The 17,967-nt window shown below is 39.0% G+C and overlaps 1 protein-coding gene across 1 annotated transcript in view; it reads right to left on the bottom strand.

The window, feature by feature from the left end:
* The window catches only part of LOC144475900 (cell adhesion molecule Dscam2), a 265,598-nt gene extending 262,597 nt beyond the window's left edge, over nt 1-3,001 (bottom strand). The window contains exon 1 of the mRNA XM_078192303.1: nt 2,944-3,001. Within this exon, the coding sequence (XP_078048429.1) occupies nt 2,944-3,001 (58 nt within the window). The remainder of the gene's footprint in view (nt 1-2,943) is intronic.
* Between the last annotated feature and the right edge of the window lie 14,966 nt (nt 3,002-17,967).

Here is a 17,967-nt window from a genome sequence, read left to right as displayed (position 1 = left end):
AAACTTTCAAACTTACAAATACGTAAAAATTCTCATAACTTTATCATTAAAATAATAAAATAAATAAAAATGATCTAATAATAAAAGATTAAATTTTATCCCGAATTCTGTGCGGTGCAATTTCTGACACAAATACTTTCCTACTCGTTCTACTATATTCATCTAGTTTTATGTATTCATTATTATTGCCTTCAACCATTTGCAGCTTGTACAACAGACTACAATTTTACATTATATACAATAATTATCATAAATTAATAACTGAATTCTTATGTTACATTTTATTAGAAAGTGATATATAATTTTAAGGACATTAATATCATGTTATGTTAACTTTATGTCTGTAAATGAGACTTTAATATCCAGTGCAGGCGTTATATTACCATTCCCATTTCCATCGATTCCGATATGGGCTGGTACCAAGATAAGTTGAATGAAGGTTTGGTTAATGCTATTGTATAAATATTAAATATAATTGTTTTTAATTTCAATGAGGTCATTCATTGCATTTAGAATGAAAAATTTAGGATAAATAATCGGTTTTTGGTAAGACATAATTGTATTTTTGGAGACAGTGAAAATGAGGAAATTGGTACCAATGTACGAATTCTACATATAACACTGTGAACAAAAAGTAAGGTGAATTTGTTTATAAAATGTAAATTCTTTATTTATTCTTTTTTTATTTTTTTTCGTAGGTTGGTAGGACTGTCTATAACATTTGCCAAGCGTCTCTTTGTCAAAAGGTTTAATTATCCCCGAGTTAATTATCTCCAAGTCATACACAAACTGTGACTCCAAAATTGCAATAGATCCTCAAATAAGGAAAAGGATAATTTTTGATGATTTAATAACAGTTCGTATTATTAAAAATAAGAGAGAGAGAGAGTACAACAAAAAATTTCGTTTGACATCACAGCATAGTACAGGTTTTAGCATATTAAAATTTGGCAACTGTGTTACGTAACATAATTGCATTAGGTTTTCAAATACTTAAGGATTGGCAACGTACGCGTGCCGTTCTTTTTTTTTTCTCGTGAACGTTGCCGGCGGTGCTGAGCACGTTGAAAGACGGACTTCGCGGCTCGGGTAACACGAATTCGATGCTTCCCGAGCCGATTTCACGAAGATGCGAGCTAGAATTTCCATGGAGACCGTGCGCCGTGTTTTCTGCCTCGATTGATGGGAAATAGAGGGGAACCGGGAATACGCGGCGGCACGTACATATAGCCAACGATGATCCTCGAGGAGAAACCGCCGCATTATGACGAGAAGAAAGGATAGAAGCGATCCTGTTGGACGATTAAAAAGTTTCTAGGACAGCCAAAGAAAGCGCTGACGTCAAACGTTATTCGGGAAACTCCGGAATATTCCGATATACGGAAAGTTCGCGGGACAATTCGGAACTCCACTCGAAAGTTTCTGTCTTTACGTTCGAAACTGAAACATTTAATTAGGAGCGGTGTAACGTTCCCGTTTCTTGCAAAAGGGCACTCGTCCGAAGCAGAGGAAACAGGTCGAGAAAAAGAGAGTCATGGGATTCGGAAGGTAAACGGCAATAAGTATCGTCCGCCCCGTTTTTCGGTCGATGCCACATCGTCATCGGGTATAATTCCTTGAATTCGTCGACAGTTTAATACCTCCGGGGACGTTTATAGTAGCGCAATAAATACACTGCCTCCGACCAACGGGGAAGGGCACCGCCTAACAGCGGTTCTGTGACCGCAGGACGAAATTACTTCGAATAATTCGAGCACAAAAGTTTCCATTCTTCCCCGGGCTTAGCATTCAAACAGAATCACCGGTAACTTTATACGGAATCCATAACGCTGCCGGCTATTGAGTACAAGTTATTTCGGGGCAAATTTTGTGGAACCGTTTATTGAACGATTTCAATTTATCTTCCGTCGAGTGATTGAAATACTTTTGTTGAATTAAAAATGCAGGGTACAGCGATAAAAAAAACGAATCATCGTGTAACAATTACGAAAGTAAACTTTGACGCTCCAATTACGGTCAGCGTAGGAATCGTGTTTTAAATATTTTGTAAAATTAAAAATTAAAAATTTTAATTTTTAAAAAAAGTTTGTGTACTTTTTTTGTTCCTCTTCCTATACTCTTTTAAATTTAATTATCAGGTCGCACCTGTGTAACAAATAAAATTCATACAGAAAAGGAGTTCGAAATTTTTAACAACCGAGAAGACTACCAGTATCACACACTGTACCCCATGATGTTGCAAACAGATCCTCTCGCCAATTATACGAAAAGCAGCACAGATAATGGGATCGAGACTAAATGAAGCCTCCGTCCATAAAATATCCGGATACCCGTGGTACTTTCGTCACGTGGTGAGCAACGGCGAGCGGATCGTGGAGTGGCAGAAAATCAATCAGCGGACACTTCGGCTGCAAACAGAGCCGACGCTCGTCGAGGGAAAGAGTTCGAGGGCGAGACAGCCGCGCGCCGTAAGGCCGACGTGCTTTAAAGTCAATGCACCGAGTAACCGCGATATTAAAAATTCTATTTATGGCGCGCATAGTTTCGCGCCAGTCTTTTTCTTCGAGCTAAAATTTCTGAAATCCCGTCGACGTTCTAGCCGGTCCATGCTCGGCCTTCCGGAAGAAGGAAATCAAATCTACCCTCGAAGGGAACGGAAAATAGTTTCCACCGGGTTGGAAGTTGTTTTGCTGGCAGGAAAAACGAAAGAAATGCTTTCCACTCGAAGCAGACGCGGCGCTTGTCTCATTTTCCAGCGTCGCGTTTAGCCACGCAAATATTTACTCGGCTAAACGCACTTCCACCCGGCGTCCATCCCGTCCACCCCCCGCAACAAACGTCCCGGATGGTATTGCCTAGGTCGACGGTCGCCGAAATGGCCGGCGGAACGACCGGAGGGAATTATTTCCGCGGCACAACCAGGCGATTTGTGTTCTTACTTACCGCGGACAAGGATGAGGGCGCTGGACAGGAATACGAGTCTCAGCGGCCAACTGGCCATCCTGGCGTAGACCGTTACGTCGATTCAGCTTCCTCCTGAAACAATACAAGCGTGCCCAATCAATCAACCCATCCATCCCAATCCGCTATCCGCGTATCCCAGCCAACTCTCTAGCCAGGCCTTTCTCTCCGCTGAACCCTTTCCCCTGTGCGCAGCCTACCCCCGCGGACCTTTGTCTCCCTCGGCAGACTACCCACCGCGACTTTCCCTCCCTGTTACTCTCTTTCATTGCATGCCCACGATCGGACCTCATCCCACCTTTCGCCCCGTCCTTTCTGGCAGACTGCCCGTTCCACACCCACGCCGCCAACCCCGTGCCCACCGCCACGTCGTTCCACCCCCTCCCTCCCTCCCTCACTTCAAGCCCAAACCCCTACTTCGCATCGACAATTTTTTTCCCTCTCGATCCCCTACCTAGGATTTGTCCGCTCAATGAAAGTCCTCCCAGACGGCGCACGTCACGCGCATAATCATAAAACACGCGATGCGTACCCACCAGCGGATAGTTTTCCTATACCCAGCCGATACGTTTATTCTTTTCAGACTATGCTGCGACTTTGTTTGTCTGCCTCTCTTCCCGCTGGGGCTTTCCACGGAATACCTCCCATTTCTACGCGCGACGTGATAGTTTACGGAAGGTCGGTTATACATATACGCGCGCATCATTTACTCTTTACACTTTGACTGCCGCATCACCCATAATATGGGTGACGGAATCAGTTGCTCAGGCTTGAAAATTAATTCGTACTCCAATTTATTATATGGACCGTTTATCTTGAAAGTGGTGTAAGTAAATTTTCTCTTGTTCCGAGAAAATTAAAGGTTAACATATCTGCTAATTAAAAGATTTAGGCAAATTATATGAAGTCTGGCAATGTTTCTACTGTAATTGATAGTGATTGTTTCTAAAGTAATTTGGTTATATAAATTTGTTTTAGGCGTATTTTACTACACCTAAAACTGACGTATACTTACGGACTGCAAATGGACTTACACCACTTTCAAAATTAGACAAAAAATCGTTTAATTTCAACTTTGAAAAAGCAAATATCACTTAAAATATACTTCATATTAATCCAATTTTGTTTACAAAGAATGACACGACATAAAATAGAAGTGGTATTCTTAATTTTAGACGCAAATTACATTGTTAAAAATACAAGACATTAACAGTATTTACTTATGCTCTGCATGTGGTAGTGTTTCGAAATATGCATAATGCACCGGAGGTATATAAGGTAATAACTGCTTGATGTCTCCATATTCTTCATAAGTAATAGACCTAGCATCTTGGTACAAAAGTGCCAGAGCGATTTTTTCAAATATTAGCGGTCTTCCAGGACGTGTAGGTAATAAATTTGTAGTTTTAAATTCGTTGTCCTTCATCGATGTTTTATATAAAACAGTGTATGGTGCACTTTTGAGAAACCTCATCCACCATATTTGCAACCAATTTACCTGTTCCCCATTAGTGTTTTTTCTTATCTGTTTTTTAATCGCATTTTGAAGATTTTTTATTGAAACGAAATTCTCTCGTTTCATTTCATATAAAAAATAAATTTATCATGTTGACACGTAATATGACACGTAATGTAAAATAAATGTAAAATTGTTATTTTACATATCTACTGATCGGCAGCCATCTGCTAAGCCACCTACGTCTGTCAATTTTACTTACACCACTTTCATAATCAATGATTATGCAATTTCATTTACCGACCAATTTTAAATTGTATAAAACATAGGAATTTTTTAAGAAATTAAACACGGACTATTTATACATAACAAATTTACATTAAATTAAGCATGAATTATATGGTATCTCATTTTCTTTCAGAAATGGACTTACACCTCTTTCAAAATAAACGATCCATATAGTCTTTGTAATTTGATCGGCATCTATAAAACGTAAGAATGTTGGAAATGTAATTAATGTTATCCGACTTTACTGTTCAATCTTAATTTGATAAAATCAATGTCGTAAGTAGATAAGATCGACGCAACATGACTTTTGATTTTGGATTATCTATAAATGGATAAATGGACTTTTGATTTTGATTTAATTGATCTCCTGATTTCATTTATTCCGTGAATTCCTTTCTGTGATTATAATTATTGCTACGGACGCGTATCTATAGGCAAAATTTAATGTATTCATATTATCTTGCTGCAAATTTATTAATCAGACAATCATTTCGATATGGAGGGAGTATACACTAAAAAGATAAAAATTTCGATTAGCAAAGCAACTTTTATTCGCGTAAATCAAGAGCACGTGGAACGGATATTCGCCTAAATTGAAGGACTAGTGTAAATAACTATCAAAAATTGTTTTCTCACTTCGTATACTTGTAATATGTAAAATCGACAAGCCATGATCAAACGCAATAGTTTTTTATGCAATATCACGCGTGTCCATCTCAGAAACAAAACTTGTAATAGAATAGTGTCCTTCAATATTTCCGTGATATTTTTCACACAGAATTACTCCGTCTGATTATTATCCGCGAGATACATCCTATATTTTCCAGTGTATGTAGACAGCGTGGATAGACGCCGATAAAATAGATTAGATTCCAGTGCTTGCGTTTTTCCGTAGAAATATTCGATCGATGTATCGGTGAAACGGTCGTATCAAAGCGGCGAAGGATTTTCGTTCGGAGTTGGGCAAAAGGAATCGACGTTCTCGCAAAGAGAATATCAACACGATTCCCGGGTTGTATTCCATTTATTGGTTCGGTCGTTCATTGCGCACGTCGCCGTGCTACCTGCTTCTCATCGTGAATATTGAACATTTTTTCTCGCCTTAGTGTTCGCAAACGCTCGTCACGATGCTGAATAGCTACGGGATACACGGCGACGATTCGCGGGGTCGTCCGCATCGTCTCGAAGAAAACAGCCCGGTAAACGACCCGCTCGGTGTCAGGCGAAGGTGAAGGCCGTATTTCGAAACTCTCGTTCTTCTTTCTCGCGTATCCGATGCACGGACGGCTGCATATACCGCGGAAAGGGATGAAAATATCGAGCAAACAGTCGGTCTTTGCGGAAATGAAATGCAGACGGTTTGTTTTATTTGCGCATGCTAATTGTATGCAAACTGCGATATCCCATCATGTACCGTTCAATCCGCAATATTTGCATACCTTGTCGATGCTACCGCGTGTGTCGTCATCCGCGAATATTTATAACAACATTGGTTAATGATGTAACCGGAATAATCCTCTCTACCCCGTTGAACTGCAGAGTTCGACGAATTTTCTGTTTTCCAGATGTTGCACAGGGGGTTCGGAACGGAAGCATTTGCATCCCCAGCCGTATCCCGTGTGTTTCGATACTAAGGCTGTTTGCCGTCGCTTCGTGGACGGTCATCCATTGTTTTACATTGACCGCTGCGAAGAAAATGTGCCGCGAGCGATGTCGCGTTTGCGATGCGTCCAGGACGCGACGCTTCGTGGCCAAACACGGCCTGAGAGTCCCAACAAGTCAATGAACCGCGCGAATAGAGGAATAAAGAACGATCCGTGCCGAAATGGCACGAAGTTGTTTGACCGAGCGTTACGGACTTTCTAAAACCCGTGCACGGTAAATACGCAACATATTTACTAATTAGTGAGATGTAAAGAGACCGAGAGTAAGCCGCCGCTAGCGTTATTAAACTACGCCGTAGAACGCAGCGTAACGCAGCTGTGTTTGCTCAACTGTATTTTACTATTGCAAATACAATTTTCATATTAATGAGAGAACAGCCCATACACTGTGCCGCCCTCCTTTTGCACACCGAGCCCAGGATACATTCGAAGTTACATTAATTAGTAGCACGATAACCTCGGTCCTTGTTCCGCGAAGTGTTGCAAACATTTGCGTATCGTGCTCGGAAAATGGAGTCACCTGATTTATACACATATTGATTAAGATCTAATTAGTTACTCGAAACAACTATAATTACGTATTCATGGGTATCTATTGTTCCGATGGAGATTTCGAGAACGGGAGTGAAACTCGAGGTAAAACTGGTAAAGTTAGCAGTTAAAATATCACCCCGATATTTCTATTATGTTAGTATAGTATTGTAGTCGTAACAACGAAACTACTATCGCAGAATGTGGAACGAAGAAATACATACACCTATACCCGTAGGACTATGAATATTCGGATATTTGATATCTGTCCCAACAATAATCCAACTTCGGCTCGATTTTAAATATTGCGATATAATGATAGAAATATGTAATTCCATTTGAAAAAATATCGATACAAACACTGTAACATGTGTCCCTTCGAATCATAGAATCTGTTCCTCCATCATTATTCCATATCGATAACGACAACAAAGACATAGCTTTATAAAAGCTTTAGTGAATCGCCCTGTATAGTATAATACGGTCTCAACATTTATAAGCACAGTTATCGACACTTTCGGTCTATTACAGATAAAAAAAACGTTGTAATGAAGATTAAATCTACATGTTGCAAATTCTAAGTGTTACCATATGGTCACGACAGGTTTTAGTAGGTAAGAATTAGTAAATTACTTATAACATTTTTCATGACGATCAAACTCGTCACGCACATTGGAATTATCTTTCTAATATTCCGAAATATTTTGTCATACCTGATTAACCGGTTAATGATAAACTATAATATCTTAACGCAATAAACATGTTACATATCTTTATGAATCTCTACAATTTGTCAACTTTGACGGTCTGCATTTTTGTAATCACACACAATGTTTGAAAATTTCAAACGGCAATTAACCCTTTCGCTACGAAGCGTATTACCGAGTAGTTAGCACCGAGGCAAGAATTGCTACGAAGTCGTTTCTTGTTTTCTAAATTTTACAATGATATTTATTGTATTTAGTAATATCACTTTACTTTCTAAAATATAAAAGTTTGCAATCATAATTTGTTTTTTTTAAATATTATAGTCAACTGTTTATTTATTAACAAAAGTATCTTATGTATACGCTCTTCGTATATAAATGGTCATTCTTCGAGGGCATATATATACGCCCGTCGGAGCGAAAGGGTTAAAGATCTAAAATGTAAAAAACATTATGGACACTATCCTTTACTGGAAAGATGGCACCATCCCGAAACACACTTCTATTGATAAATAAGTAAAGCAATAAACTAATTGACGCGAGGCGCAAGGGTTCGTCCGATTCAACATAATCACGATTCTTCTTCAGCGCATAACTTAGCCAATAATAATCAAAATTCTAAAAAGAAAACGAAATAGAAAAGGATAGGATGAGAACGGGGTGGGGCGAGACGGTGACGGGAATCAGGGGGGAGACGTCGTTTGTTTATAACCGGACGGGCTCGAGTCCCTCGTTACCTGGAAATTGCGGCTAATAGGAAGGAAGCATTTCTGCCAATAAGGGAAACGCGTTTACCCTATTTTTGCGAGGGCGTTAAGGGTGAGTTGGTGGGACTCGGTCCTACACCTTTCTCTGTGCCAACTTGTGAGCAACGGACAGTAATACTCAAGCTTTTTGCTGCTAAACAGGGTGTCTCGTTTGAAATAACGCACTCATTTCCTAAATTACAATTCGTTTAAAAAAAATCTTTGAAATGCACCTTTCCCTGTTTTGTGAGGGACATCCTATAATGGTCGCTAATTTTGCCGGTTGGTCGTGCTTCCGAATTCTGTACATTTCAAAGTCAATTAACCCCTTGCCGTATTTTGACGAGTCTGGCTCGTCATAGAGGTTTCTATTATCACTTAGCCGACCGATCGGGTAGATCTACCCATTTTCAGGTTAGTCGGTGGCTGACCGATCGGGTAGATCTACCATTTTGACCCAGGGAACGCTTCCTTCTCTGTAGAACTTCTTATTTCTATAGAGTACAGCATATAATAAAATGCACACCAACACCACACACATTAGAAATCGAAATGCTACCTACACCCCACTCTCATGACCTTTTCGAATATATAAGACTTTATTTGTTCCATATTTGAGTTACGTTATTTATTCGTCATCTTTACTGTCAAATATAACTGTAAGAAATATGTGAAATCATTGACCGAAATTGTTATCGTAAGATAAAATTGATCACATAAATAATTTTCGGAGGTTTCTGATTTCAGATAGCGAATTTCATTCCGTGCTACCTCAGAAAAATGCACGGCGGAAACTGTACTACGAAGAATCCTTGTGACTATGAAGAAAATAATACGGTAAGGGGTTAATATACCTATAATTATGACTCTACAACCCGATTTAAAATATTTTTCCAAAACGAATTGCCGTTTCAAACACTCTGGTTCAAGATGTCGTTTCAGGACACCCTGTATACATCTAAAATTGTATTTTCGTCTTACTGTGCGTCGATCCCTGGTTTAAAATTGCAGGACAATATACAATTGCCTCGATGGGCACGCCAGTACTTCAGCGAGAAACGAAATAACCGTACTTTTTGCCGTTTCTTACAGACTTCTCCACGCTGGTTGACTCAAAGAGCTGGAATTTGGAGCGTAAAATCGTTTGATTCGCATCACAGCCCCGCCGCGCCGTCACGTCTGCTTCTCATTCTAGTCTTACACTCGCTCATCCCGTCAGCAGACGCAACCTAGCCTCTCCGCCCTCGCTCGTATCCTCCTCTCCGGCCAACCATCCAGCCGGCTCACCCACATTCGAACGTCATATGCAACCCCCCGTCCAAATTCTTCTGTTTCCCCCCGTTTTCCTGTGTCGCGTTCACCCGTCGGAAAGAAGAAGGCGGCGATGGAACCGTAGCGAAATTTTATGGATGGGATTTCAGGTGGTGGAATCCATCCTTCGGGAAACAGAATTATCGCGAGCTGTTTTTGAAATATTCAATGTTGCTAACAAAAACTTTACTACTAAAACTTTATGTACAATCATACGTTCATAGACCGGTGATTGTATTTTTATAGAACCACAGTCAATGAGCAAAAATTGGAGTTTTAATATAAAATATACTGTGCTGTGATTTATACGTACAATAGTGTCAAGTCAAATTTTTGTAATTTACATTTTTGGTAACTAATTTGAAGTTGCCAACGCACATGTCAATTCATTGTTCCGAAATGTTCTTGAACGTTGGTGCCATCTTTTAAAGCAAGATTTTTAGGTCATACTTATCGTAATAATATCCAGTTTATATTCTAATATATCTAAGTATGCTTAATATAACATAATACAATTAAGTATACTTAAGATTATTTGTAACTATATTCATCAATTTTTTTCAACATATTTTGTATGGTGCTCCTCCTATGCACGTTAGGTTTTCCATATATCCAAAAGTAACATGCGAAAATATAAATTAATTGTTAGGAACAAAAGCAAATGAACCTGGGAAAGCTGGAATCAAACTTCGCGAAGTTAAAATAAGATACTGTACACATTCGCTAACACAACGGGCACATCCGAATTGTCTCACGTAATATTGAGCACTTTGAAGTTCTACATCCATTATGGAAGTAAGCTAGGTTTAGCCCAGTAACAAGAATGATGTTACTTGTTCACTAGAAATGGACCTGAAACCATTTAGGATGCTTAATCCCCTCGCATATATTGGCCAATCTGCTATACTACATAATTTCCTGATCGATAATCTACGGTACGTGTACCACTGTACGATCATTAATATACAAACAAGCACAATTAGGTCAACACATTTAAAATGATATGATATTTGTAAAACTTATTTAAATGACTTGAATTTTTCTCTAAATTCTTATTAAATTTTTCTCTATCTAAAGGAATAGATAAAATATAAAGAAGCTCTCGTCTTTTAACTTCTTATTTGAGTTTAAAATAAAAATTTTAAAAATGTGTTGGTGCTTCTTGGTGTCTTGTATGCATGTTGAAAATTTCATTGAAATCGATTGATGTATAGTCAAGCTACTTATTACATAATCGAGCTAATTGTTACCTGTTTCTGATTGAAATTCGTGAAAAACTGTGATTTCTAATTGTTTATAGCTCGTGTCAAGGTCGACTAATATCGATGAAATTTTTGGCACGCATTTTTTAATTTTTCATTGTAGATTAAGATAAAAAGTGAAAAAAATGACAGTTTTGTTAATATTCTTTTATTTCAAGCAATAGCAAATTTTTTTAAATATACTTCAGTCTTTTCACATTGAACTAGTCCTTCCAACATTTAAAGTTTTAAAAAAGATATACCATTTTAAAAATGTTGACTCAATTTTGCTTCTCGCTGTATACGCGCAATAAATCGCAGTAAAAGTTTCGAGTCATCGTAGTGAAAAAACATTATTTTAACGGAAGAATAAATAAATAGAACGCGTAATACTTTCCTGCGCGGATCACAGATCGAGCTTCGCTTACACATCTGGCGATACAAAACCAACGAAGTTTATAAAACTTCATTTTTTATAAAATATATAATATTTTCAAAACTAACAATGAAATAGAATTGTATAACGAGAATTTTTAGGAATTCATATGGGTTTCTATCAAATATATAACAAACACATTTTGATAAAAATATAATTGATAAAATTATATTTTCAGAAAGATATTAATATCTGTTCCACAGATATGTATAATTTGTTAACACTGACGAGCGTATCCATAGATTCTCTCTTATATGATTGGGCTTCTAAAATTATACTTTTCCAGTTTCTTTGTCAATGTGTTAAAAATTCATGATCTTTTATTAAAAATGAGATACTCGGATTGTACAAGTTGAAAACTGTTACTAGACAGCGGATTCTTTACAAATTTTCACTGCTCTGTATTTATCCTGTCATAAGTGCATAAAACAAGCGAGCTGGTTATTGCTCTTAGATCGAAACAATTTAAATTCGTCTTTTTCATGAAAAATCCACTTTTTAACAGAATCTTGCACTTTAACTATTTAAAAGCATTTCTGTAAATTGTGAAATAACAATTCATTGTCTGTAATATTAAGGTTGCTTTTCTCAAGAAAAGAATGCACAGCATTAATCAACTTAAAAATTTGGCCGATCTTATAAATTTGAATTGTGTTTTTAGTATCTGTACCTAACATTCTGTTGAATGAAATTTAAACATTAAATATCTCTCTATTATAAACTTAATCATTACATATCGTCTATAAACGAAAGTTAATAAAGACAATACAAGAAACAAAAATTACCTTGTCCTATTGAGGAAAATATTAAGAACAAATAAGTGCTAATCAACGCAGCGTGAAAGGAGTCGTAGTGGAAGGGGTTAAACATGACTCAAATGATTTCCCATCTGATTAACCAGAATATGTTTCATTAAAATGGATAACCCGAAGTCTGAGACCTCTCCTTGTAACTACAGGTGATACGCTAATTAAACTGAAGTAAATTCTTAAAATTAAATCTCCAACCTGCAGAAAAGTAATTTCCTCGAATAAATCTTCAGCAACCACATCGTCAAGGAAAACGAGTCGATATAGTGGGAAACGTTTGCCAATTCATCGGCAGATTAGAGAAGTATTTGCGCGATGGTGTTGCATCCTCGGCTGGAAGAGGCGGAGGTCTGAAGATTGGGTCATGCTGGGAGTATATCTGTCGATGGGATCGACCGAGGGGTTAGGGTGACATCGTTCTCGTGGCGAGGCGAAATTACCTTCGTCTCCCTTTGTCCCGCCCTGCCGATGAAACGGAACCGGCGAACAATCCCGTCGTCCGCGATTAAGATTACCAAGTTGTCGCGAAGTCTGCGCTGATTGCGAAATGTGAAGGCGGTTATGAAAAATAGTTTCATATCGTGTCAAGGGTGTCGGTCTGACCAGAAGAAGGTGCTCCTGGTGGTGGCAGATTTTCTGTATCAGGAGTGTTATGACGTCAGAGAGCAGGTGACCCAGTTCGATGAGTACCGGGCAGATAATCGAATTCGATGCTTCGGATTTTATGCGAGAAATTATATAGCATCGGGAAAGGCGCGAAGAGAGAGAGAGAGGGGGAGAGAGAGAGAGAGAGAGAGAGGGAGGGAGAGAGAGAGAGAAGAGCAGATACAGAAAAAGAGATTTTGCTTTGCGCCAGTAACGGGATTACATTACGTCGCAGAGCAAAGAGAAGGACGACAAAGAGCCGTGAAAATGGTCGCGGCGCACGGTCTGTAGTTTCTCCGTTTAGCTAGCGGGCCAACGTTTAACAGGCCCGGCCCGGACCAGCCGGTTCGAACCGGGCTCTCGTGAATGTGAAGCACGTACGTCGGCTAGGGAAATCTGTGTAACACGTGAAAACGAGGATCCGCGTAAAGTGTCTGGGAATAAAACGTGATCGACGTAAAAGGCCGGTGGTGGTCGCGTCGTGGAATGGAGGGAAGCAACACGCGCGAAGATCCAGCAACAGTCGCAAGTTAGCGGCCAAGTCGACGCACGGCCATAATCGAGGCGCTAAAAGCAATTTACTAGACTGGTAATCGTTTTAGCCGGAGCGCGCCACAATTTTCCGAGTCATTAATAAAATGATGCAGGAGCACTCTACTGTCGTCACATCCCTGCATGCTAATCTCGTCAAATCAACAAGACTACTTCTTTCGGTCGTTATGATAACGTGGAACAAGGTTGGTTTCTTGTGGTCGGGATTAAAACGGCTCCGATACTAGTTCGCAACAGGATCAAGGATCGTACAGGGAAAGGTCGTGAGATACCCGTCCGCGAACTATAATTTAATGTGTTCGCGCGCTGTATTCAAAGTTGAAGCGACGACACGCGGGGGCTGTACGCGGTGAACGAGGACACGCTCGCTGCCGCTCCCTCTCGGGCCAACCCCTGTTTATACAAAATTCATATCCGGAGAGAACAAAAGAGCCTCGTAGCCGGAGTTAATATATCATCCCTCTGACGAGGATCTAAGTCCCGCAAGAGAAGGCTCGCATGTAATAAGCGTATTAATGGGGAAATATTATTTTCACTGGGGTTACATTTAACGTCGCGATTACACGACAATAACGGTGTATAATAACGTTTCTCGGTTTGGGAAACGCTCGGAAGAGACGGGAAGACCGGCGGAACAGGGGAGGAGAAGAGGTAGAAGGGAGAGCTTGAACAAAACGTAATAAACGGTCGCAAACGCTGGCGCGGCCGAGGCCAGGCGATCCGAAAGTTTGAAAAGTTCCACGGGCTGCATCCATTCGCCGCAGGCACGAAATTAATACGGCCAGCTTCCTAGGGAAAGCAAGCAACGAGGGTAACGACGAAAAAGTCACGGACACCATGGTGTGTTCTCCGGCGACAGTTTCATTCCATCGTTGTCAACGTCAAGAGCATTCTTCTGCTTCGCAACTCGCCCCTCCGCGCCCTCGACTCGCCGCGCCCCCCGCGCTCCTTATACGCGGAGGTTCTCCGACGTTCATTCATCCGTGTCTCGTTCTCACACCCGGCGCCTTTTTTTCCAGCAGCCATTCCATCACCTTACCCGCTACCTACAACGCCTGGGAACCATACTTTCCTCTTGCGTTCTTGCTGCCGCGAAACTTCCGAGGATCCTGTCTTCGGGTTTCTTTGCCCCCGCCATTCGACCTCATCAAGCTGAATTAATTGCGGTCGCCTACGTCTTGAGAAATGTTTTCCGCGCGCTCGGGTTTTGCGACGAGTGTATTACACTCACGAGATGATCAAGAGAGTGTCTCGACGAGCAGACCGATTTCAAACCATTGTAATTACTCGTCCGGAAACTACTTGCGCAAATAGAATCTGTCGACGAATGCTGCCATTTTTTTATGGATCCTTGGAATGCATCAGTGAGATACGTCTGATTTTTTTATTCATAAGTTTTCCACAATTTGATCGGCTTCGCAGAAATATTGAATTAAAGCTTGTAAGATTCATTGTTATCACTGGACTACGGATTTCATGCATTTATTATGCGGTTGTGTTGATAACTGGCATGTGACTAGATTCAAGCTAGTTTTGGACATGTTTAACTTTAATATAAATGTTTTATTTAGACGTATTGAAACTGACTCAACTAATTAAAAAATACCTAGGAAAAGATACATAAAGGAACATAAACGTAGAATTGGGTCGTATTCCGGCTAAGCGACTAATCATTACACGAGCTTGATGAAAAGTGACTTGCTGTCGATTCGGTTGAATGCATATCGACCTATAACCTAAACAGTAAAGGTCAGTGACCTCCGAACCCGTTTCGTCTCAATCCTGAACATCCCCATCGACACTAGCGAGAATTCTTATCTCTTCGTGACAAATATCGTCACATTTCACAATTATATACCACTCTTACATTATAATAAAATTGGCTAAACGATATAAAGTAATACATTATTGTATTCAATTGTTCGATAAATTGTAAAATTGCAGAACATGCGTGTTCTCATATTCTCTGAATTATTACAATTAGACTGCGGATCTTTACGCGAAACAAGAATTTTCTGCATGGGTTGCAAAAAGCAGGAAACAGATATCAGTGTATTTGTTCTTTTAATATTGGATCATTAAATATGAAATGTGTACTTCATAATTTTATTATAAAATCTATGCATTCTATACTTAATGACCCAACTACTACTATAACTAATGACCTAATGTTTTAACTAATTGAAAATAATACAACAATATATGAATTTCACCATGTTTGTCATACACGCATAAAATACACAGTTTAATTATAACTATTTTTAGAAAGTTACCCTACACTGTGTAGTAAAAACAATTTTCGTTTCACTCGTTCGTAAACATGTCACTTTTAAAGCCCTATTATTTAACAAGCGTGTAAGGTGCAAGTTGTAATATTTTACACTTATTGCGAGCTTGACTAGTTAACTCGTCATCACATGTTCTCTCTGCTGGGTGCTTTTGTTAAAGAAATTCCCGAGTTAATAAGTAATATTCTAAATTGCTGTTTAAAAAGTCATTAGGAAGTCGTTTCCATCAACATATATGCCTTCACGATTTTATGCTTTTGCGTAACAAACCGTGCTCCTTTTTGATACATCTGTCCCTCATGTATAAGACATTCCATACAAAATCAGTTACTCTTTGTCGTCAATTTCTTTGGAAGTTCGACGCGATGAATTTTGATGAATTGAAAGGCAAAGGTGTTGGATATAATTTAAAGTTCCGAATAGTTTCCATGCCTTTACGACTTTGATCATTTTGGCGTGTATTTTATTTCGTGTTAGAGCGAAACCATGTTGTGTTGGAATACCGTGTTGTACGGGAATTTTCTCAATTATTGAACCGTGTTAGAGGGAAAACGTGTTGCAGTAGTACCGTGTTATGCAGCGTCCACACTAGCGTTCGCGAACAGCACGCGAACCATGTTCACAGGCAGTGTGAACACTTCTGCGAACTGCGGGCAGATTACAGCGAACACTGTTCGACACGAGACAAAGCCATCAAAGGCCTTATTATCACGTTCACTGTCGCGTGCATATAAATCATGTTTATTTGAAACACACGCGATATAAAATTGAAAAGGTTCTATAGCACCAACTAATTTGAGTTTGTACACTGCAATTTATGCTATTCACAACAAGAGTTTTATTATAATACAATATGGATACGTAGTATGGACAGTTCTTGATAAACGGATGAGATCATTTCTCTTATATTTGAGTATAGTCGTCGATACTGAACCAAAAAGATATTAAATTGTCGAGCAATTTCGACCAACTACGTGATTAGTATACATATATTCAAATGTAATTGATTAATATCACTAGGAAAAGAATATGTAAATTTTAATGTGAAAGGTTAATGTTCGTAAAACTATAAACGAATTGATTAACATTTTCTAATTATTTTCGCATGCGGCACATTTTACATAATTTCCGTGAAATAACTCTTCGATACACTCAAAGGATGCACTTCCTGACTTGTCCGTCAAAATACAATTTTCACTTTGTGACGACTATACATCAGATTATTTGTACTAAAATTTACTCTAATTTACTCTAAATTTTACTAAAAAAATTTTACTTTTACTAAAATTAATTATTCGAATACCATTGCATCAATTTCTACTTCCTAAATAAAGATTAATGCAAAGTATCTTAAGTTTTAAAGAACTATTTAAAAAAGTTAAAAAAAGATTGATAATACGTTGCTCTGAAAATAAAGCAGGGATTTTTGCAGGAAATTTGTATTTCAATATTTCATACGACGCGTAGTTCAATTATGAATAAACCTCTGCTTTATATTTATTTTAAATCAAAAGTGGAAAATGTTGGACTGCCGATCAACATCGTTCACCGGGTAAACAAGATTTATTATTTGAAAAAACATCGATAAAACGTAACGAAAAGTGACGAAAAGACTCATTAATGTTTTACATTGTAAAAAAGATATTGAACATCATCCCTATTTCAATGATGTACTTGAGGCTCTCCCCTTAGAACCTTGACTAGCAAACGTTAACCCCTTGCCGCACTTTAACGAGTCAAACTCGTGATGGAGATTTATAAGAATAATCTGTTAAGTACGAATTCTCTCTCGTCACCGATATTTAAACATTCGCGTAGATGCAAGCACGCGATAAATATAAAATTCCTTTTTCTTTTAAAAAATTGGCGCGATCGAAGAAATTCTAATCAGAGTAGTTTTAACCACTTCGGTACGAGCGTCGACTATAGTCGACGGCCACAGATGAACACGCACAGCCGAGTGTCGACTATAGTCGACGGCCGTGATATGAACGCACACGGCCGAGCATCGACTATAGTCGACTATAGTCGACTGCCAAGAACTTTTGCCTTATCTCTACAATTGCAGTGTTTACGTCCAGAAATACACATAAATAAGCTTTTCTCGTCAAAGATCTGTAAAAGAGCAAAACGGATTCACTGTCGATGCACGAAGTAGCATGCGAATGGTGAGTGCCGGCTGTGGGCACAATTTCGTGGCCGATGCGCGCCGTACCGAAGTGGTTAAAGAAAATGGTACGGCAAGGGGTTAACACTTCGAGGGTTGCGTGCAATTTTCAGTTTTCGTACTGGATATTGATCTCTATTATTATAATTATTTTCATAGAATATT

Source organism: Augochlora pura, chromosome 10 (genome assembly GCF_028453695.1).
Source record: "Augochlora pura isolate Apur16 chromosome 10, APUR_v2.2.1, whole genome shotgun sequence".
NCBI classification, from domain to species: domain Eukaryota; kingdom Metazoa; phylum Arthropoda; class Insecta; order Hymenoptera; family Halictidae; genus Augochlora; species Augochlora pura.
This window is presented reverse-complemented; position numbering and strand designations above follow the sequence as displayed.